At 40.1% G+C, this 23980-nt stretch overlaps 1 protein-coding gene across 1 annotated transcript in view; it reads left to right on the forward strand.

The window, feature by feature from the left end:
* Window positions 1-3883: 3883 nt before the first annotated feature.
* CRYL1 (crystallin, lambda 1) overlaps window positions 3884-23980 on the forward strand; it is a 41831-nt gene continuing 21734 nt past the window's right edge. The window contains exons 1-3 of the mRNA XM_009707276.1: window positions 3884-4048; window positions 16710-16871; window positions 20937-21131. Coding sequence (XP_009705578.1) covers window positions 3884-4048; window positions 16710-16871; window positions 20937-21131 — 522 coding nt within the window. The remainder of the gene's footprint in view (window positions 4049-16709; window positions 16872-20936; window positions 21132-23980) is intronic.

The raw sequence follows: 23980 nt of genomic DNA on the forward strand, positions 1-23980 counted from the left end.
ACCCACATCCCTCCAGACTTCAAACTCCATCAGTGCCTGATCACTGGAGCCCAGACTGCCTCCAATCTTGATGTCACCAATGAGCTCGCTTACATTGGTGATGACCAAGTCCAGTATGGCCTCTCCTCTAGTAGGTATGTGGATGTGGTGCTTAGGGACGTAGTTTAGTGGTGGGCTTCGCCGTGCTAGGTTAATGGTTGGACTCGATGACTTTAAGGTCCTTTCCAACCTAAATGATTCTCAGATTCTACTAGAGAGGATTTAACATTTCCACCGTACCAGTTTCTTTGTCAGAAACTTGGTCTGACCAGTTTAATTCATACATATTGTACGAGCAGCCCTTGAGGCATGCACGAAGGTGAATAAAAACACCCCATGATCTTAATGGTCCTTTCCAACCTAAACAATTCAATGATTTTATGATTGATTCCGTACCATCTCACCTCACAAGGTGTGAAGGAGTCAGACGTTTGGATGCTCTAGTTTAGGTGCACCTGTTTCTTTGCAGATGATGAACTGGCACATTTTGGGTGCTGGAAGCCTTAGGTCTTGGATGGAACTGCTGCCTGGCCAGCTGAGCTGTACCCTGGCAGCTTGGAAAATGGAGCTGAAGCTTCCTATTTCCTATTCTTTACCACACAGATTGCTCAAAGGCAGAAGACTGTGCTTTCCAGCCACCCATTTGCTGTGGTGTTAAGAAACCAAATGGGGAACTCATCCAGAAACTTGATGGATTTCCTACTTATTTCTGTGATGCTGCCTGGAGGGGTGTGTTTGAGCACTTTTTTTCCTCTTTTTTTTTTTTTTTACTTTGTTTTTCATTATTTTTTAAAATCTTGTTCTTGAAGTGCTTTTAGACAAAAGTTACTAGAAAAGAATTTCCGATTAGTTTAGCTTTGGATAGGAAAAGTCTGGATTTTTTGAGCCTAAATCCATATTTGAGAAAAGAGGCAGAAAGCTATTAATGTAATTCTTTTCATGAGTTTTGGACTGCATAAACTGGTAGGAATACTAATTTTGGTGCCCAGTCTAAGGGAGTCCAGGGAAGCAAACAGGGCGGACCTGAGCAGTGTCTAAAAAGCGTATGACTTGGCTTCATTTTCCAGCTAAGAATGAATTGAACCTTTTCAAAGCTCTTGTCCAATGTAAACAGAATGCAGTACCTAGCTGTTTACCCAGGTGTGCTCTGCCTGAGAGTCAAAAATCATTGTCTGTGATCAGCTGACAAAAATAAAGTGCAAGTGTTAGAACTTGTGGTACAGAAATTATTATCTGGAGTTAATTGCTGAAACAGTTCATTAAAGAGGAGAAAGTTAATGCTTGTAGGAGTTAGCGCTGTGTGTGCACATGCATGTGGATTTTTGTTGTTGGTTTTGTTCTTCTCGGTTTGAAATACAAACGCATGTTCTGGTTTGGCAGGTGCACTGTCACCTTTACCAGCTTCAAGCAGAGCCTCTGACTTCTTACCTACTCCCATGTTATTGGAAATCCTTTTGATTTAATGTACAAAGTCCACGGTGGTCTGAAGGTACTTGTTTCTTCTGACTGTTGTGCTAAACCAGGAGCAGAACTGCTCTATGCATATTATTTTTTTTTTTTTTTGGCAACTGCTAAGTGACTACTGGTTGCTCCTTATCTTGATTTTTAGTGGGATTGCTCCCAGGATAGGGTATTGCTGCTCTGAGTTGGTGTCAGAAAGATGTATTGGGAAGCTGTTTTGTTTGCTGGGAAACAAAAGTTCTCTTTTCCACTACTTTGAGTGGAAGAAAAGACATCAAAGTTAATGGTAGGTTTAGGGAGCTGGTTCAAGCTAAAGATCTGAGGACCCTCTGCTGAGGTTTGACTTGCTTCTGTATAGTTCTTTAAATAAATCCCTGCACACTTACATCTTTGGTGACTTCAGAATACTGTAGTCTAGATATCTCGTTGTGAGCTATTTTCTTTGGGGAGCAATGGGTACTTTGCTCATGAGACAAGATAGATTGGATACTTGGATGCCTAAAAAAGATCGGACAAATGCACCTGAAACACTTAGTTCTCCCTTCTCTAAAAGAGAGCTGAAGATGATTGTCTCAGATGTGCATGTCAACAGGGTAGGTGAGGTGAATCCCACTCATTTTGTTTAGGAAATCTGGAGGAGGAAGCTTAACATTTGTGTTTGATCTGTGGACTCAATACTTGCTGACAGGAACGAGCTCTAAAAGGATGGTTTGACAGAGTGACAGTGCATTATCACACGTGGCTCAGCAGATGGCCTGGAAAGAGTAGAAAGAGAAAAAAGATAGAGGCAAGGATCTACATGCCTCTCCCTTTTCAATTAATTTAAAATACTGCTTGCAAAATAGAGATGACACCTCCTGCCACTTCATAAAGCAACTGAGAGCTGAGGCCCAGCTGCTCCCTGTCTGGGTTGTTTCGGGTGGCTGATGTGAAGGTGGCCGTGGCGGCAGGGCTGGCAGGGGCTGAGGAGGTGCTGCCCCTGTACGGGCTGGAGCTGGCCCAGAGAAGGGGTCCAGGGCTGACATCTCACCGCCTGCCCTGCTTCGAAGGACAAAGGACGGTGTCTGCCTGTGGCTGGGGGAGGGTGTGGAGTAGGTTGTGACACGTCTTCTCTGAAGACTCTAGATGCAAAAATAAATCCAGTATTACTGTCTGGGTACGTGGAAGGGCTTGGGCAGGTGTATTAAGGACTGAGGCATGGCTGGGAATGGAGATCATCTGGGCCTGGTATGAAGAAGTTCTGCCCATTTAACGTGTACTGTCCTGTAAAGTCCCTAATGAAGACTGTCATGTGTGCCTCAGTCACTTAGGAAACGCATGATGGATCACTGGTTATTTCTATATGCAGTTATGTCATTTGTGAAGTACAAAAATAACACTAAGTTTTTCCAGGCTGTACAGCTTCTCTGTTTGCTACAGCTTTTTCACCCTCCAACTGGGTGGCAAGTGCAATTTATTTCTCATGTAAAAAAAGCATCCAAAAAGAAGCCAAAGCTTCAGAACTAGGTTGGTAGGGAGAAGAAAGGATTGTGTTTTTTTTTTGTTTTTTGGTTGTTGTTTTTTTAAATTTTATTTTCCTGCTGCTAATCATTAGCTCAATTTTCTCCTCTACTCAGGATGAGCAATTGTTGCTGATTAATAACCAAAGGCTCAGAGGCCTTCTGGCTTGAGATAACTGACAGATTTAACTGTGATAATGGCTACATAAAATAGCTTTAGGTTGATCATGATCAGATAGTTTAATCCCACTTAATTTCTGTGGAAATTGCTCCTCAAAGTGACACTGAACGGTTTTGAAAATGGCTTACTTGCTTTGGATTTTCAAGGGTTTCAAGCTGTAGAGACTTTTTTTCTGAGAAAGTGGCGTGTTCAGCCCCAGCAATGGTGTGTACTTGAACATCATTTCAAGCTCTGACCACTTAATTTAGTGACCACCAGAATTTTCTGACACTTGCTCTGTAGTCATTACCTATGTAGGGGTACAGGTTTTCTAGGAAGGACTACTGGCTGTGTGGACTGTTATTTATTTCTATACGGTTAAACAGTGTTCCTGCAGTGAGGCTTTGTAACAAAAGAACTGTTTGTAAAACTAGATGAAGTACGTTAAAGGGACTTGTCTTCCCATTAAATATGAGTATAAAAACTCTTGCTGATCCTGCACCAGTGAAAACAGGTTTGAGGTGGTGACAAACTTGCATCTAGGAGTAGATCTTGGAGCTGTTGATACTTGGGAAGAAAAATGTTGTAAGATGGAGGGAGCAAAGAAATGACTGAAGCTAACCTTATATATTTATACTAAAAAAATACAGCCATAGCATGGCAAATAGCGTAATAACTACTGAGGCGTTAAGAAGCTTTTTAAAAAATTAGTGGTGGCTTAATAATGATAAAGTACTCAAACGTGTATGTTGTTTCTATCAGCAAACAAATGAAAGAGCTGGAGGAGTCGGGATTCCTGAAAGGAGCTTTGAGCGCGGAGCAGCAGTTGGCTCTCATCAGCATCTGTACGGACCTGAAGGCAGCAGTAGAGGGTGCTACCTTCATTCAGGTAAGCAAAGATTTGACAACTCTGAGCAAACAGTTTGGGAAGACGATCAAGAGCCGTGCTGTGCAGTCGATGGGCAATGGAGAGGTCAACATCCTGAGCATGCAAGGATGGTTGTGCTTGTTAAAGTTCTTCCTAGCCTAGTATCTTCACATGGGAGATGATGCCTCTTTGCAGGATTTCCCTATGTGAGAGTCCTTGCAAGTTTCTTTTGGGTTATGTTGGAAGAGGCTGGTGGCTGCCTAAGCTAAGGGAGGATTGCAGACCTCCATGTGTAACAAAGACTGTACATGTTAGAAAGACAAATGTGGGGGGTGGGTGGCAGGAGTTTCTTTGGGGAAAGACTATCTCTTAGGGAACACCACACATTCTAGTGCTGGGACTGAAATGTGTTTCTTCCTCTCAAAGTGCCTTGGGAAGGCAGGGAGTATGGCTATGGCAAAGGGTGACTTCTGACTGGGAGGGAGCACTGTAGCCAAAAGCAGCTATCCGACAGAGTGTTAGAGTATTAAAAACAGGCTTGATATACAGGGCTGGAATCTGTACTGCTGAGTAAAATTGGGATGGGGAACAAGCTATATTACTGAACGTGATGGTCTGATAGTGATTGCTTAACTGTCAGTATGCTCACTGGCATGGGCATAGTTCAGGGAGCAGGTGAATTGGGGACCATTTCTGGGATAAAGTATGAAAGAGTCTGCATTGGACTTGGCGTCTTCTACCCTGTGTGGTCCCCCAGTGTTGTACCATTAACTGTCCCTACAGGTATGTGTGCTTCACCCGAGAGTTTACAGCTTACACTGTTTCAGGCTCTAGATCCCACAATCTGCTTAGCTGCAACACATCACTAATAATACATTGAATTAAAAGGAGACAGATTTCCAGACGTTTTCTTCCTTCCAAGTTGGTAAGGTGGAGAGAATGGGGGGCAGAGCAAAGCCTCAGGCAGGAGTCAAGGTGTGAATGCACTATAGATTTTGACAGTGGTGTACTATTTTGTGTTCACTTCCTTTTCTCCAGATCATGAAACTATATACTGTTACCCGAATATCTTACTCCATCAGTAATGAGCTCAGGGCTTGTCAGTTCATATTATTGTTTTCACATATGTATCGCCTACCTCTACTAAGTTTAATCTGCAAATTTATTGTCTAGTCATTCAGTCCTGTAAAGTCCTTCCACAAATGTTTGCAGTTGTAATGGTGATGACTGACTTAATTTTATGAGCTAACTTTCAGGTCATTTATGAATGGATATAACAAAGGGCACAGGTATCTGTGAAACAGCACTGGTCAGCATCTTCCACTGAGTAAGAACTGACTGTTCTTCCTGCCGTCTGCTTACCATCTCTTTACCAGTTACTGTCCATGAAAGGACCTTTTATCTCACATGTGACCAATTAACTTCCTTGAAAGCTTTTATTGTTTTTTTGTTGCAAGACTTCTGAGCATTCACACCAGCTGCATCAGCTGTAAGACTCCTGTGCCTGTGCTTGCTGCTTCCTTTAGAGAATTCTGCTAGGTCTGTGAATCAGAACTTCCCTCTGAAAAAGTTGCTTTGATTCTTCCCCATTTATGTAATACTCATTTGGTGCTACCCTTATTTTCTAACTTGCTTGATAGAGACATAAGGCTTACAGGCTTATTCTTGAGATCAGAGTTGCATCATGCTTGCCACTCTTCTGCTCTTTGGTACCCAAATAGTGTACATTCAGTTTTGTTTCAAGTGTGCAGTTATATATCACTGTTACTGTGTTGGGTATTCAAACCATATCAGAACACATCCTAGTACCTTGGTTTAGGTTCCCCTCTTCTCTGTTCTTTGACTTGAGACAGACTCTGGGAGTCCCCAAGACTGAAGCTTCAGTTTTCTTCAGGATTTAGAAGGAGAAACAGAACAGTTGCAAAGAAATCACTGTTCTGCGTGTGTTTTTCAGATGATCATCCTTCTGTACTCTGATCATCTCTCTTGGTCCTATGCATTGTTCTCCATACATTTTGAAGAAAGAAGGGAATGTGGGGTGTGTGGTTTTGGGTTTTTCTTAATTATTCCTGTTGTAAATTGAGGAGGGGTGTGTGTCTGCTTTGTTCTGTCTTATTTTGACAAATTAACAATCCTACATGGCCATGTTCATTTGGGTACTGCCTCAACTTTGTGAAGGCTGCCTGTTTCTAGTAGACTCTCCTAGTTCTGCCTGTTTTCTTTTGCTCTTTCAAGTGTTTCTTACCTGGTAAGTCCACATGGTGTCTTTACTTTCTCTGTATGCTACCTGTAAGGATCTGATCCTTCTTACTGCCAACTTTGCACCTCCTTAGTATCCTCACTTTTATTTTAGTATCTTCTTTTGAAGCTAAGCACAGCTGTTAGGGAGTTCTTGGCTCATGTTGCTCCTACCAGAGATGTTGAATCTTATTATGCTATTGTTCCTTTAGAGAGGCTCTTCAGCAGTAAGATTTTGAACAAGGTCCTGCATGCCTCTTCAGACTAAATCAGGGGCTGCATCATCTGTCACTCCCAGCTGATCTGGGAAACAGGCATCGGACAAATGTTGCAGAATCAAAGTAATTTTGAGTTGGAAGGGACCTGTGGAAGTCATCTGGTCCAACCTGCTGCGGGACCAACTTAAATCAGCTTGCTCAGGATTTGTGCAGTTGAGTTTTGAATATCTCTAAGGATAAACACTTCTGGTCTCTTTGGGTAACTTGTTACAACATTTGGTTACCCTCGTTGTTAAACTTCTTTCCTAATATGTAATTGGAATTTCCCTTCTTGCAACTTTAGTCTCTTGCCCCTCGTCCTACCACCATGGACCTCTGAGAAGAATCTGGCTTCTCTGCGTGGTTCCCTTCAGGTAGTTGAAGACAGTGGGGTTGTGTTGATAGTCTCTGAATCGCAACAATCTACCTAGGGTAACTCATGCTTTCAGGTACTATTTTGTGTTCCCTTAACCCTTTTGATGTCTCTTCACATGTAGTCATTAAGCATATAAATGAAAAATAAAATAAATTAAGTAGCTGCAGTATGCCTGTGGGTAACAAATCATATGTGTGAAACACTGTTGGTGGTATTCATATCAGCACATCAGTTCCAAACCATAGCATCAAATTTTGATTTGATACAAAGTGTAACAAATACACAATGTAAGTGGGCAAATTATTTGAACTAGTCTTTAATTTGCTCTTGGAAGGGGGGTTAGAATAGATATAAAAGAATCTTAATGCTAGGCTCACAGCCTTGTTTCGACAATGAACAGACTGCTTTCTGGCTGAACCATATTAAACTTCAGAAACATTGCCTAGTGCAGCTTTCAACCTGGAAGGACAAAACGCACTAATTGTAACTTAATGAGTGCAAGTGTTCTGACTTGTTACTTAAAAAATAAAACATCAGGTGCATTAATGTTAGTTGAATATAGAGGACTCTTATTTTCTTACTTAGTGATATAACCTACTGATTAACTTGTTAGAAGACCTCCATGAGAACTGCATTTCTTTACCCTCAACTTCAGTTGGTTAAATCTTAACTTCTTTTCAAATTTGGCCGTTGCAGAGTAAGTCCACTTCAAACTTTAGAAATTTCCTTGATGTTTGCACTCCTTGAATGAATTCTTCGGACAGTTGCCTTCTATGTTGTTTTCATGGGACAAACTTGAAAAAAATGAGATGTAGTAGTAAAAAGTGGAACTTCTTAAATGACATTAGTGAAGATACAAAAATGAAAAAGATGCAAGAAATAATTAGGACTGAGCAAGAAGAAAATTCATAACGGTAATATCATGAACCTTTAAAAACAAGGTATGCCGTGGTGCATATTTTATATATTCCCTCTCCTGAGCATATTTATGAAGTAACTTGTCTTGATTAGTGTGCTTTGCATCAACTTCAGAAGGAAATCAGTCTGGTTTTTGCCCTAAAACTGAATATTCAGCCAGTTTTACTTTTCAGAGCTTTTCCATGCTATTTGGAGTCTAAGTGCACAACCTGTAGCATTTAGATGAATGTGCATTGCAAGCTTCTTGCATCACTGAAAGCTTTAATTCTGGAATAACTTTCCAATTCGCTGAAAACTCCATGGAGACAAACAAATGGATACATCTATACTATAATGTCCCTGGCGTCTTTTGTCCTTACATGGCTGTTGGGTACTGAACTTATTAGTACTCCTTTCGCTATTAAAAACAGGTTTGAGTGGCTGTGTGTCTAGTTCCTAAGTAATATAAGCTGAATAGAAATCAGTGCAGCTCTTGTATGATCTCTTACCACAATGTTGGTAAAATGAAAACGTATTTTTAAATGCTTTGCTTTGGAAAAATTTACCAACAGAATAATAAAGTTTGCTAGCTCTCAAAGCAGGATAGGATGACTAACTAATGGTAAGATCTTACTCTTGACACTCGAGCTGCTGTGTATGCTGGTCAGGCTGGTTGAAGCCAGGCATGGAGGGTGGCTGAGAGGTCATCTCTGAATCCGTCAGTTAGGCCGTGGCATGGGACAAAGCAGACTGGCAAGGGGATGAAATTAAGTTTGTAACTTATGGTTACATGGTCTGAGGTATTTATCCTTTTTCCATTTTAAAAGAACTCTGCCTAAAAGACTTGGAACAGTATCTTTTTCTTTTTTCGTCTTTAAAAAGAGAGGGTGCATGGACCCTCCTCCCATTATACCTTCAAACTCTTTTGAACTGGTGATAACAACACTAACGGATCTTGAGCCTGGACTCTTGTAGATCTTGCTGGCTCTTTTATCTCTCACAGTTAGACATATTTAGAAAAACAGTGTTATCAGCTTAAAAACAGCTTTCAAAAAGCCTGGTGGTGCCTCAGAATGGGAAACCAGCATTGACTTGGGAGCCTTGACAGTACATGTCTCATATCTCCTGTCATAAAAATTTGTCTTTGATTGTCTGGTACCGGTTTCTGCCACTAGCTTTTGTTTTGCTTTCCTGATGGCTTTCAAGAACCCTTTTACTTCTGGGGATGAGGGAATATCTGCAGACAGCGATGGGTGAAGGTGTCTTCAGCTGCCCTGAGCTCAATAGAGTAGACGACCGTGCTGGTTTGGAAGCTGTGTTAGTGATGTATCTCTGTAAATACAAAGCTGCTGGAAGGCACAGTGTGCAAGTATTGCAGTAACGTGGCTTCATCTGTACTGCTCACTGGTCAGCTCTGAGCACTGGACAGAGAAACATGGCTCTGTTCTCAGCTGGGTAAATATAACCTTAGGCCTGGTTTTGCCCTACTTAGCTTAAACATTGACCTGAGGCACCAGAAGATACATTTTCGCTTCTGAGGGAGCTGGGTTTAAGCATGTGACCTGACTCACTGTATTTGTAGAGGTTTTCAGAAAACTCTTTTCCTGATTTTAGGGTTTGAAACAGTCTGATCTCAAAGACTTGCTGTAAAATACTTTATCAGGTCAGTGTTTGAGTTGAACTGAAAGGTGATGTTTGGGTAAACAGCTTGCTGGTATCACTGCTGTGGTGCTGCTGCTGAATGGACTTCTGTCCTTCCAAACTTTCAAACATTCACTCCCCATCTATCCTGTGCATATAACAACTGGTGTTGTCTACCACCATTACAGACTTGAATATGGTTTTGGTCCTTGTCATAGGAGGTAGTCATTGCCATGTCTGTCATCCTGCCCAGCAGTTAACCCTGCCCTTCAGGTTCTCTTTCTGTGCTCCCTGGTCTCCTTTCCAGGGCTGCTTTGTATTTCCATTGCCTTTCCTAGATGGCTTCTCCTGTTTTTCAGGGTGAGTGGGTTCACAGTAGAAGAAAACAGAGAAGTTCTCATCCTTTGAGAAAGGATGTGGGGAAGAGGATGTCAGTCAACCTATTTGAGATCTTACTGCCCTTCCACAAGGGAACAAAAAAGGTCTTCATCTCTTCTGTAGCAGCCTGATCAGCTTGTCGGTTTGTCTTTTGAAAGTTTTGTAGGACACATAATGGAAAAAGATGGATCTCTTCATGGCAATATATTGACACTAGATGAAGGAAAACTTGCCTTCATTTTTTGTCAGTGTTTTAAAACAAAAAACCCCACACACAATCCCCCCAGACCCTCTCAAATCTGCAAATTTGCCTCTGATTTTAGAAAATGTAGTTCTGAAAACCTGTTTTGTGTTTTGTACTAAAGGTTGAACAGACATTTGTAATTCAGTCATTTATTCTGAGCAGTATAAAATGGCAGTAACTTGATATTTTTACTGCTCTAGGTCTTTAACAGGCTGTGTTTCTGAACTGTAGGAAAGTACAAAATGTTTCCATCTAAATGCTGGGTTTCAGCTCACCAAAGTGTTATTTACTTGTAACAGTATCATGTGGTAGACAGTCTTTCATGTCACTCAAGAGCTAGTGATTTACAAAGCATCAGATTTCACACTGGTATGAGCTCATAAATTCAAGACAACTAAGAATTTATCACTTCTTCAGATCTGAAGTGAATTATAGCCCTAAAATCTGATTATTTTTTTTTAATTAAATTAGCCTGAAAGTAGTGGTGTTTTAACTAATGCTTTTACAGCTGCTCTGTAATAAGATTACTCATCTACTGTCCTTTAGTTGATGGATTTGAATTCTAATAAAAGTTTTTCTGAATATGAACTTAACACTGTTCTAAAAGTCAGGCATTTGTAGATTTGCTGTAAGATACTTTTATAACTATATTTTGAATGGAAATTTAAACAAGTTCAAAGCCTATGATTCAGAGTTAAACTTGTATAGGGATTCCCCCCTGCCCGGTCCTTTGCTCCTCAGCAGAACAGCATATAAGAGAATCCCACCTTTATCAGAAGATTCAGCTTTACCTTTGCTGCCCTACCAACTACAGAGTTATCCAATATCAGGCTGGAAGGGACTTCAGAGGTTACTTAGTCCAACCCCTGCCCCAAAGCAGGATCAGTCATACCTAGACAACTGTGTATCAAAAATGGGTTAACCTGTTCTTAAAATCCTCATGTGATGTGATTCCTTCTCCTCCCCTGTGTCTACCATTTTACCTCAGTGCATACCTACCCCCTAGAAAGTCACAACTGAAGCCCCAGGTTGTGAGCATACATGACCATGTCTTTCTGTTTTATTTACATTTTTTTAATAATTGTGTTAAATGGTGATAATGTGGCCCCGTCATTAACAAATTGCCAGTGTGCTTTTCAGTTAAAGGAGCTGCTGTCCTTATCCTGCTTTCTTACCCTTGGCTTACAAGTTCTTGTTCAGGTTCGAAATAAAGTCTTGGTTGCCATGGTTGTGTGGCTTGTTTTGGGCTAGCTAGAGTTGTTTTACATCTAACGAGTCTTTTGCCAAACATATTTTTGTTAACGATCTGGTGTTTGGACATGTGCTTGAAACCATCTTGGAAGCTATGTACCCAGGTACATGGAGTGAATATCTGCAGGGGGGAAAAGTGGCAGCTATCTTCATGAGCTTCTGTTCCATTGTGCGTATGCCATAAGGTTTGGGTTCCTGCATCACCTCCACATGTTTTAGGGTCAGTCCCACTTAACCTCACCTCTCGGGTGTTGTCCACAGCCAGGTTGCTGCCCTTCTTTCCCTGTCACCCTCACTGCTGAGGCCTCCAGTTCCAGTCATGCTCTAACATCGTCAGGTCAATTATCAGAGTCTATGCTGTTGGTTGTTTTTGTGGGTTGTGGTGGGTTTTTTTGGTTTTGTTTTTGTTTTCTTTTAATCTGCCTCATTTTAACTGATAAAAATGCTGACACTGCACTGAAAGGTGTGCAATAGCCTGGGGACTCCTTCCGTAACACCTCTGCGTATGTCTCGTGTTTCTGTGCTGCATCCCAAACCCGTAAGCCATGAGCAAGAGTATCTCCTGCCCAGCTCCTGTCCCTGTCTTTGCCAGCAGATGAGGGTAATAACACTTTCTAAAAGGAGACTGAAGTAAATATATTTCCCCCCCCACCTTTTTTGCAGTTTGAAATGATGCATTTTTATTTGGCACCTTCTCTTAATATCCTGGGATACTGGTATATCCATATACTATCCATCTTTAAAACTACTTTGCCATTTGGGGAGGGGAGCATGATGGAAAAGTCCAAAATACATATCCTTGAAATAGGTAATAATTTTGAATTTTGTGAAATTTCCAAACCTATTCAATGCACGAAAAAGTTTAGATAATTGAGCTAAATGATAGTGGTTAGCAGTAATATTGGAAGCAAAATTGATATTCTGATGTAACAATTTGTTCTCATATTAAAAATAGCATTTTATTTCTCTGCTTGTTTCACTAGCTGAACTCCCAAACTCTACAGTAAAAATGTCACATTTTTTGATTGCGGGTGGTGTAGTTCCCCAGGTTCATGTGCGTGACTTGTTGACTGAGTAGAATGCACATCAGTGTCTGACATGGAATACGAAAGAAATAAGCTCTGGTTTCCTTAATAGAGAGTGCATCTTCAGTCTTCCAGAACAGAAATACAGACCTAAACCCTGCAGGAGAAGACCAGACAAACCAGCATATCAATATGAAAGCCTAAATAGAAATAATAATAATTAGCACTGAAATACTAATGATAGTAGTGAGCATTTTAAAGACTATTTTGCTTAAAATCTAATTTTACTTTGATTTGTATTCTGTAAAATGGTGGTAATGACAGAAACACAGCAGTCCATGTGCATCTGCAAGTGGAGCAAATAGATGCAATCTTCTGTTGATAACTTCAGTACCCTCAACTTTGCCAGTAGTATTGGGGCGAACACAACTGGTTTTAAAATTGCAGGATTTAATTTCCAGAGAGATTATTTTAGCATATGTACTTTTTCTTTTTGAAGTCAACTAGGTTTTTACAAGAATCTTCTCATTATTATTATTTAGATATGGTAAAATTATATGGAATAGTTGTATTTGACGGTACAGTCACTAGCTATAGTAATAGTGCTTTGAAATCTATGTTTCATTTAATTAAATTTTGAAGTGTCCTTTTCAGGTATTTTTAATGTCTGTCTTTATACAGATAACCTGAATGCTGTTTAAAATCCACAGGTCCCTGCTTTATGTAGGTTTATGTTAATCAGGCTTTGTTTTACAAATTTGACATTCTAAAGTGACTTGGTAGATTGAAAAGAAAATAATTATACCTGAAGTCTTTTCTGGGAAGTTCTTTTTCTAGTGGATTATAACTATAGAAGATAATGAAAGTATTTATGTAAATGGATTAGGCACCAAAACTTTCAGAAAAGCTGCTTTTCTGAGATTCTGAACTCTTTGTGTCTTAATCCTGTGAAGATCTTCATATTCCCACAAAAAGTTGGACATAGTTCCCGTTGCAGGAGTGCTGACAATCTGGGTCCAGCTTGTGAAACAGTTCAGTGCTCTGAAAGCTGCTGCTATATCTTCATTCTTCACTTGACTCTGGGAACTATTTTACAGAAGTGCCTCGAAATTGTCAGCTAACTTGCAGCACTGAAAAGCTGAGATCACTTAAAATGGCGTGTATTATATGTATATAAATAGAGGAACAGAGCCAGGATTTGTGGCACATTTGAAGATACTCACTTGACTACGGAAGATGAAGAGCATCCTTGTAGCAGTCAAAGTGGTTATGGCTTCTAAACAGTTTACGTGCTACTTGAAGCTCTATTGAATTTATGGGGAAGAGGGAAGTCACGGAACTCTTGAAAATTATTTTCTACCTCAGCTGTGGTCAGGGCAAGGCTACAGGGCACTCTTGCTGTAGCAGCTGCAACCTGGCAGTGAAGTACAGGTTTTGGGGCTTAGGTGGTGCAAGACGAAGGTAGGAGAGGACGATAGCTGTGTTTATTACATGCTGTGAGCTAGTGTGCACAGAGCCCTGCCTTGGTTTGCATGAGGAGTCAGTTGAGAGCTTATGGGTCAGGATTAACAGGACCACCAATGTGGAAGACACTGTGGTAGGTTTCTGCTGCAGACCATCTAGTCAGGAAGAAAAGGCCTTCTTCAGACAACTGGAAGGAGCCTCACATTCACAGGCCCTTGTCTTCATGGCAGGGCTTCAACCACATCAATATCTGCTGGAGGGGTCAGCACAGGAGAGCACTAAAGATTCATGGTAACCTCCTGACACATGTGGCTGAGGAGCAGAAGAGGAGACATGCTGTGCTGGACCTCCTACTTACAAACAAGGAAGAACTGGTTGGAGATGTGAAGGTCAGGGGGAGGTGTTGGCTACAGTGGCTATGAGATGGAGTTGAGGATCCTGAGAGGAGAAGCAAGACAAAAAGTGGGATCACAGCCCTGGCCTTCAGGGGAGACAACTTTGGCCTGTTTAGGTCAAAATCTGCTTGGAAAAATCCTGTGGCATGGGATACACTCCTGGAATGAAGAGGGGTCTAGGAGAGCCCAAGATTGGTCTGTCTTCACTTGCAGGAATCCATGTACTGGCATTCCAGAGGTTGTGTCATATGAGTGCAACTTTTTAATTAGGGGCAACTAGACCTCAATCACCTTGTCTGGGTGTCAGTGTTGTCTGCTAGGGAGAGAGTCTAGTATGTGTTTAACTTTGTGCAGTTCTTTAAGAGTTCGTAGGCTGGCGAAGTAGCTGCTATGTGTTCTCTGAACGTGTATTTGTACGGTGTAATGCCTGTTACCTTTAAGCTTTTAGTTCAATACAACTCTTCCAGGACATGGGTTTTAAAAATTAACAACTGTCATGTTCTGATCAGGCGGTTAAAAAGGATGTCTAATAATAAAGTCAGATTAACAGCACCCTTGTTCAGGTGCTCAGGCCTTGGAATGAAAATGTCCTGTTGACTGCAAACAAGAGGTGTGATCTCTACAAAAAGGGCACAGAAATATACAGTGTCACTTAAAATGCGTAGAGGTGTACGCTAACCTTTTTTGCACTGATTCTTTGAGAGAGACTGTGGTAGCTTTGAAAACCTGTCTTATCTGCTCCCTGTTTGATCGTCTCTTTCTCAGGTAAACAGAATAGCTTCAGACCTCTCCAGGCTCCATAACTGACAGCAAGTGAGGTTCCTGTTTAATGGATTGTTTAGAGCTTAATTTCCCCTCTGTTCTTTGGGGAATTGGTGTCTCTGAGAAAATACTTGCGTGCTCGATGAGGACAGAAACTTTATTGCAGTGGTCCAACAATCTGAATACAATTGTGACACTATATGAGAAACTTCAAGCAAATGGCCCATTCAGAAGCCTTATGTAACTGTGGCAGGTTTGAGTTTCCAGCAGATTTGAGTTTGCCTTTTTGATTATCATCTGATGTGAGAGGAGGCTTAGAGTTTCAAGTTCACAATAAACCTATTGAGAGCAACTCTTTCATTAGCTTGAACAGTATCTGCAGAGTTCTCTTCATCTTTGGCTTTAGTAAAAGAAACTATTTAAACTTAACCAACAAGCAGGGATCCTGGAATTATAAGCAGAGTATCATTTTGTTTTGATAAGGCTGTCTATTACTTTGGGCTCTATCTGGAGTTCTTAAATGACCCTGTTTATCTCTTCTGCATGGTGGAACTTTTAGTACTGTTCCGTGCAACTTGCTTATTTTTTAAGACTTCAAATTACTTTTAACCCACTTACTGTGTTAAAAACTCTGTCCCTGGGCATTCTTGCCACAGAGTCTGTCTGAAGCTGTGGGTATTAAATGTAAATTTTGGATTATATTAAATGTGTAGCCTTTTTGCCTACCCTTACGTGCAGTTCAGCATAACAGGAAGGACAGAATGAAGTACTGGCAGGTGGGAGAAGGTTAGAGTTGGAAAAGTGCAGGTATTTTCTGTGTGTTTTAAGGGGACAACTGAGGTTTTGCAAGTTTTGGATGCTGTTTGGATTTTTTTATTTTTTTTTTTAAACCCTTCCAAAGAATCCTGAAAACAAGCTGGCTTTGTTTCCCTGTTTTATTCTTGTAGACTGAAGTCTTTCCTGTTGATTGTGGCATCCACTCTCCCACAATCCCATGTTACTCTCCTGTGTCCTCATTGCTCACAGACTGGTGGACTTCTGCTTGCTCTCCTTCAGGGGGATAACTTTGAAATTGTAGTGACTGCAGATTGTGTCTCTTGGCTCATACATGTGAAATTTCACACAATACTGCAGAGCTGGACATTCTCAATAGCTTTGGGAGAAGTTCTGATAGCGTGCATTCTACTTCAGAAATCTTTCTCAGAGTTGAAATGAATAGAGGTATTTAAGCTTTTGAAGTGTGAGGGTCAGTGAGAGTTGTTTCAGTGCAGGTTCCAGAACTGTACCTTGGAATCTGTTGCCATACTTCTGGAGATTGTAAGTTTATCTTCTCTTGAGATACACCTATTCAATTCCATCCTGTCCGAGAGAGAATACTGACTTCGGTCATGTGAGATTCTCTTAAAAAAAAAAAATAAAATGGAGACCAGGTCTTATTCCTCCATACTGTGTTATCTCTGTGCATGAGTAAAAGTCTTTATTTTAGACAAAGCAGAATCATTTTTTTGGTGTTAAATCTCCTGTGATGTGTGGTGGTCCATCTTCTGCTATAGAAAACTCTTGGGTTTTCCATTTCTTTATATGCGGGAAAGTATTTTCGTGTTATGGCTCACTGGTATATATCTAGGCTGATTAAAATAGATGATTTGTGCTGAGTTCTAGGTGTCAAGGTTGGATCAGTGAAGTCTGAAATATATGGATAAATAACTATTGAACTGGAAGATTTCTAATACTGACTTCTGTTTTTGTTCCAGGAATGTACTCCGGAGAACCTGGAACTGAAAAAGAAGATTTTTGGTCAGTTAGATCTTATTGTTGGTGACAATGTTATCTTGAGCAGCTCGACCTCTTGTCTCTTACCCAGCAAACTGTTCACTGGCCTTAAGCATGTTAAGCAGTGTATTGTGTCACACCCTGTAAGTATGATGGCATGTTTTGTTTTTGTGGTAGTACAGCTGTTTAACTGAACTGCATCCCAAACTCTTCCCTGCAGACTCAGAGATATAGAAGGATATTTGGAGTGCTTGTGTGCCTTCGTTAGGGTGCAGGGGCTGACTTACCAGAAGAGCTTTAGTTTGTGAGCAGCAGCCTCTACTAAATTGAAAGGACATATGCATGTTTCATACTGTTGGCTCAAGGTATATGCTGTGCAAGCTGTTGTGTTCATATTGTTGTGTGTTACTCAAACTACTGGCTCTCAAAATGTAGGAATTCTGTGTTTTGAAGACAAACCTATTAAATTCCCTACTTTCTTCTGGTGGTATCATTAGTCTTTTCTAGTATCCTTTTTCAGCTGCCATTGGGTAACAGTAAAGATCCAAACAGTGAGCTGCATCTGCTTGTCAGGTACTGTTGGTGAAAGATGGAAGCTTTTGACTCTGATTTCTTCAGATGCCTGATGCAGGACCAGTATACCTGAAGAGGAAAAGCAGATGGATGCAATGAAACAAATTGTACTTGAAGCTGAATTTGCATGCTTTGTGACCAGCTGGGACAGGGCAGCGAAGCAGAAATGGCATGACTAGAGGTGGCAGCAGAACCTCAGAATGCTGAAGGGCATTGTGAGCCTCTGTAGAGGTCTGTGTGGGCCTGCCAGACGGCGGTGTATCACATCTTTCCTCAGCACGGAAGAGCATTTTGTCTTGATCACTGGGATTCTTACTGCTGCTGTTTTCCGCTACTCAAAACTAATAAATTTGTTAGGTTGATGTTAGTCTGGTGTGTGACGGATCTGTCAAGAGGGCTGTTGTTACGAAGGTTTGCAGTATCTGGAGGAAAGTACTGCTCTGCTGTCTGCAGTTCGGTAACTACATGTGGTCTCTCCAGCACATCCTTCAGGCTGTAAAATGAATGTCAGTTCCCTGGGCAGCTCAAGGGTGACAGTGTGAGTACAAAAATACAGCAGTACTTTACTGTAATGTCCCTACAGGTACCTGTAGCCTAATGCTGCCATGTCAAAGCATTTGGTCAGTCCCTTTCTGACACCCCTTTACCACCACCATTGTGCCTTGAGGTGACTGGGAAGCAAAAGGAACAAAAGGATTGGTTTCTTTCTGCGTAATTAGTTTTCAACTCCCCCCCTCCTTTTTTTTTTTCTTTTTAATTAAAGTCAGACTTCAAAGCATGTTTCTGTGCCTAGGTTTAGCCTTTCTCCAGTCTAAAATTCAGTAGTTCCTTATCTCATATTTCCAGGGTTGTAACTTTCTGTAGAGCAAGAGAAGAGATAATGTCTATTCTAGACTTCTGTATTAAGTAAGTATAGCTATGATATTTTTTTTTTTACCAATTCCTAGACTTCTGCCTATTCAGTGTTTGATTTTTACATTACTCTTTCTTACTGTTTTCCCAAGTTAGTCTGTATGAGTTGACTTGTTTAGTCTGAGATGCAGTCTTAATAGGAGCCACTTCTGAAACGAGGTTTTGTCAGCTTTGGAAAGGTAGCTAGTCCCTGCCTAAACATTTTCTAGGTTGCTGTTGTAAGGATATCTGTATTTTCCAAAGCAAATGCTCTGCAGTGCCTTAAAATGTCTAATTGTTCTGAAATGGCTTTGCAATCCAACTGAGATTATTTTCTTAGTAATCTCATCTTCACTCAAAGGGGAGCATACTGGAGAAGCTGTGAGCCAGTGTACTCTTCCAGGGACTTTTCTGCATGTGTTATATCGGGAAACATGCTTGCTTTGTAATAGTTGTTGGCTTTTGGTGTTTTTTATTTTAACCATGGCCTTACTCTAACCTTGAACATGACGGTACGACATGGGGAATGGGGGCTGCAGGAAGCAAGCAGCTCTGCAAGACACTGTGAAAACAAGATGTGTGGAATTTGATATACCAAAAAAATAAAAAGCTAAAGTTGTAAAGCCTCTGGCACAGGTGAGCGTGTTGAAGAGAAATGAAATGAAATACCCAAAGGGCAGAAGGAGCTCATCTCTTTGCTTAACATAGCAATAAGTTCAGTAATTAGAAAAAATAAATGAAATCCCGTAGCATAGCTGTATGATAGAAATGCATGCAATACTTGTAGGTACAGCTGTTCTCTCAGGCAGTGTATTGGTAGAGGTCTTCTGCAGAGGTGTTTGTTTCTCATGGACTGTACACACCTGCTAGGTCACACAGCTAGAAATACGGAGCTAGAGGAGACTGTGTGCCATTGAGTGAAGTCCCTTGCTGAACAAGAAATGTAATATAATCAAATTACCTTAAAAATGTATTAAACTCTGTTAGATTTTTTTTTTAACTCCAATAATCTTGTTTGAAGTAGTCTGTTTCTTCTAATTTTTGTTGCAATCTTATTAACAGTCCATTAAAATTAATTTGATGTTTGTCGGCAGGTTTTGTGTAGCTGAATTCTTTCTCTGTGTTTACTTTGTTAGATCCTTTCTTAGCTTTCATTTTATTAGGCTGAGTAAGGTAAGCTCTTCTGCCTGAAGAAAGGCTTCTCATTTTTAGAAACCTTCCCCCACACCCAGTTTGATCCTCGTTTTACCACTTTCGGTTTTTACCAACATCTATTATCTCCTAAAAAATCATCTTCCTAAGTCTTCTCAGTGTGCTCAGGAACGCACCCATATACTACCCTTGCCAAATTCATGAAATAGAGTATTTCAGTAAGATGACTGTCAACACTAATCTTGGAAGAAATTTATAATAGCCTCAGTCTCTCTCAACAATTAACTTGTCCTCTTCCTGATGGGAACCTGTGATATACTTGAGGGTTAGAAAGGTGTTTTGGGTCTTGCTAAATTGCCTGGCACCACACCTGCAATGGTGCCCATCACGCTGTTCTTAGCGTCGGTGGTGGCACTGCCAGAGACTGATGTGAGAAGGGTTATGTTAGAACACGAGGCACTTTAAAGGGAATGAGGTGTGTTACACTGGTAGTTTTAGAGCAGATGTAACCCACGTCAGGTTGTACGTTGGTCAGACCCTACAGTAAAGGGAACCATGGAAGTACTGAAAAGCAAGAACATGCCGAGAAGAAAGACTGCTTGCACATTGCTGTGACTAAATCCTGTACTTGCATTTACTTGAGCAGAGTTAAGAGCAGTTGTCTATGAGGGAGGATGGTGAAAGAATCAGTACTTAATTACCATCCTTTAAATGTCAATGTTATTTCTGGTAGTAATTTGTGCTATGTTAGCTCCTTTTATTGCCTGGAAACTAGACTGAGAGCTAAGTTTAACACCTTAAGAATATGGCTGAAGGACTGCTGCTTTTGGAAAGAGCATGCGGGGAGTGTTACGGCCTGTAACACTGTGACCCAAAGAAATTTTAGCTGTTTATAGGGTGCTCTTTAGAATTTTTTCTTTATTACTTCAAAAATACATTGCACAAAGATGAGAAATTACATTTGGGAAGAGTCGGGAGAAGTAATTTTTTAATATTTTTTTTTTTTTTAAGTAGGTACAGTGTTTGAAGGTAACCTGTTCTGCAACTTTTTCGAAGTATGTTTTATGTGATATCTGTTACTGTATTTAGCATATATTTGCAGGCTTGGGCCAGTAGCAGCTTATCTATTAAGTGTTGCATCTTACAGGTGGTGTTTAGCAATAATCTTGTCATATAGTTCCTGAATATCTAAAAGCAAATGCCTTGCTTCATTTGGAAAGACAGGTGATGACCAGATGTCTTACAACAACAAACAGCCTGAATATTGAGAAAACATCAGTTTTCTTGACAGTTACTCAAGTCAGTATAAAATCTTCTGGTACTGTTTGAGTGCTATCATCTTTAGTGTAGCTCCATGAACTTTACTGGCATTAAGCAGAGTTAGATTTAATGCAAGATGAATTATTTTTTTTAATTTGAATTAATACACCAGCTTTTAGTGGATTGGTGAAGTCTTTCAGGGTCTGAAGATCAGGCTTACTGTGTTTACTGGAAAATACCCACGCTAGTAGTAAGCTATAAAGATGCTTTATATTAACTTGTTCTGATAATCTCTTGATAGTTGACATTCTTCTTTTGTGTTTCCTCTTGAGGTAAATCCACCTTACTTTGTGCCGTTGGTTGAAATTGTTCCTCATCCAGAAACAGATCCTTCTACTACAGAGAGAACATATGCCCTGATGAAGATGATAGGTCAATCTCCTGTCAAACTGAACAGAGAAATTGAGGGGTTTGTTCTGAATCGGCTCCAGTATGCAGTGATAAGTGAAGCCTGGAGACTTGTGGGTGTATGTATTTATTTTTTTTTTTCCAATTTCTATACACACACACAGTGCCAGTTTTGTAGATGTGACAAGCAAGATTGTATATTTATATTCCCTATAAATTTGTGTCATCTTTGTTTAAACTGTCCCTTATATGTTAACATGTAAATTAAAAGCAGTAAGAAGTGATGTCAGTTATAAATAGCAAAGACTAACAAAACCAAAGTAATATGATCATAACAACTGTCCTTTATCCTGCTTTCTTTTCAGGTTACTGTCATTTTCAGGACAATCAAAAGAACAATCTTCAAAGTATAGAAATTAAAATAATGATTTTTCTTTTTTCTAGGTTATCTCATCATTTCCCGTTATTTTTTGAATGTTGCTGGCATACTGTTCAGTGGTTATGAAAATAATATTTTAATTTTTTTTCTCTTTGGTCTTTCAGGAATTGCACTCATAGGTTCAACAGTTATTTGATACTTGTAGTAAAGACAGATTTCTCCTCCTCCTGCCCATTCAGACTTCCAGCTGAGAATCATTTATTTGTGCCACTTGAGCTTTTCTCACAGTTACCTGTTGCGTGCTGCAAAGTCTGATCTTTCATCAGGAAGAGCTGAATTATGAGTCTATTGCTATTCTGTTGAGAAGAGATTCAGTTGGGCTTGAGTAGAGCTTACTTTTTTGTCACAGGCTGTGTTTTGATTTTTCAAGCTGTTTAAAACAACCATGCACACATAGGTAAAGATCTTAAAACTAAAGTAATAAATAAATAATTGTAAACAAAGCAACTCTTTTTCCAAAGCAGGATGTAAACATAGTTGCTGAACTGATTTTGCTTACCTGTAGTTAGCTTCCACTAGCAACACAATACAACAGTATGAAGGAGGTGGTGAATAATAACAAGTAAAACAATGCTGGTAGGAAGGAACTGATCTACTGGATCTACTGGATTCTACTGGAGATGTTTCTTCAAATTAAAAAAAAGGATTCTGTTATTAAAAAAAGTTAATACAAAGTCTTAAGTATGTGATAAAAAAACACTTTCAGAAAGCTGTAGTCATGTTGAAAGACACAGGATAGAAAGGATAGTAACCTCTTTATTATTTTTGAAACAGTAATAACACTGATGAAAAAAATTTTTTTTTTGAGACTAAAAATGTAGAAATGACTACTAAAAAAATGTGAACAAGGAAAGTGAGTTCATGGGGTAAAAGCCAGCTGAACTGCAGTGTTCACTGTTCAGGAGGTTCCCACAGTGTAACCTTTCCTTGAAAGGAAGGGATCTGACATAGAAGTAGAATAAGTCATGCTGAGAACAAGATTTTTGGAGGAGGAAAGAGGAAATGAATAATGACAGGCTGAAGGAGAAATGGAACTTATCCAAGAATCCAAAAACTCAGATATGAAGTTGATGAAATGCTAATTTAGGCACCTCTTTACACAGCAGCTAGCATAATAGTGCAGAAATGGAAGTTAGCACTTACACTGTAGCTCTTTTTTAAAAGAGTTCAAAAAGTTATTGGGAAACTATTTATATAATACCCTTGGTCAGCACAGGTATCCAGGGAAGTAATGCCTCAAAAATCTAGTAGGATTCTTTCATGTCTCTGAGAGGCATAACCGGAATTGTGGAAGTTGCTGACCATACAGAAGTAACCTTCAACTGTCGAAGTCTCAAAGACGGGACTGCTAGGAGCTGAGGCAGTACCTATCACTGAAAGCATCACTCTCTATTGGGTCTTTGGTTATGGAAAGAGTATAAGAACACTTCATGGGCTACTGTTGGAAAAGAGGTATCGATTTGAGGTGAACCCTCAGTATGACCCTGTGTGGATGCTTTGGGGGGGGGGTGATACATGAATATTAACAAAATCGTGCTTGAAGCACTGACAAATAGCGCAAGTTGCTTTCATTGTGCATCATCAAAGTTTCCAAGTTCTTTGGTTTTGTATAATTTTCTTGCTTTTATGGCAAATAGACATTTAAACTTAACAGCTTTGGCTGTATTTCCATTCCAAAAGCCTGGACAGATAGCAGCTACCCCAGGTGTATGGTTTCAGCTGTGTGACTTCGGGCTACCCACTGCCTGCGATGGGGGGAGAATCACTGCAGATAGGCGAGAGCTGCAAGCCTGCGGCAGTTTCTGTGTTTCTACTGTTGTGCTGCCAATTTAGTCCTTTTTATTGCAAGTCGTGTTCTTTTGGTATTTCCCACTTTCAAAGTGGGGAAAATACTTCTTGCTTCTGATTAAGTCACTTTTTGGTTCTTATTGTTGAAAACGTGAGCCTCCCTCAAATCTCGGTCTTTGAGAGGCTCCTAAAAGCAAGTTTTACTGACATTGATTCCTTCCCATAACAAAAGTTTTCCTTACCCTAAGAAGCACTGCGAGTGGAAGATAAACCGCAAATGTTAGCAGGAGGGAGACTTGTTAATAAGGCATTCTTGTCCAAAATGACCACGCTATTAATCCTTTTGTGGTTAGATATGTACATTGAATGTATTGGATGAGGCAATCCAAGTCAGCTTGGATGCGGAACACAGACATTCTTATGAAATTACTTATGAACGCTGTGGTATTTTTATGCTGATAATTGTATATTGCTTTTGACTATTGTAAAAGAACAATGAGGCAGAACCATAAAACGTCATTTCAAGCTTACTTGTTTTATTAGTGGTTGTAAAGGTCTGAGCAAGTATCTTTGTATGCCTACAGTTACAGGTCATAAACTGATCAACGCTCCTATTTCTGTTATAAGTTTTCTTTAATTTTAACGTGGTGAGTGCTTGAGAAAACCTTGTGTTGTTGCTGGAGGACTGTTGTATTTCACTGCGGTGTATCAGTTCTTTGCTACATAACAAGGACATAAATA

Source organism: Cariama cristata, unplaced genomic scaffold (genome assembly GCF_000690535.1).
Source record: "Cariama cristata isolate BGI_N322 unplaced genomic scaffold, ASM69053v1 scaffold40419, whole genome shotgun sequence".
Lineage (NCBI taxonomy): Eukaryota > Metazoa > Chordata > Aves > Cariamiformes > Cariamidae > Cariama > Cariama cristata.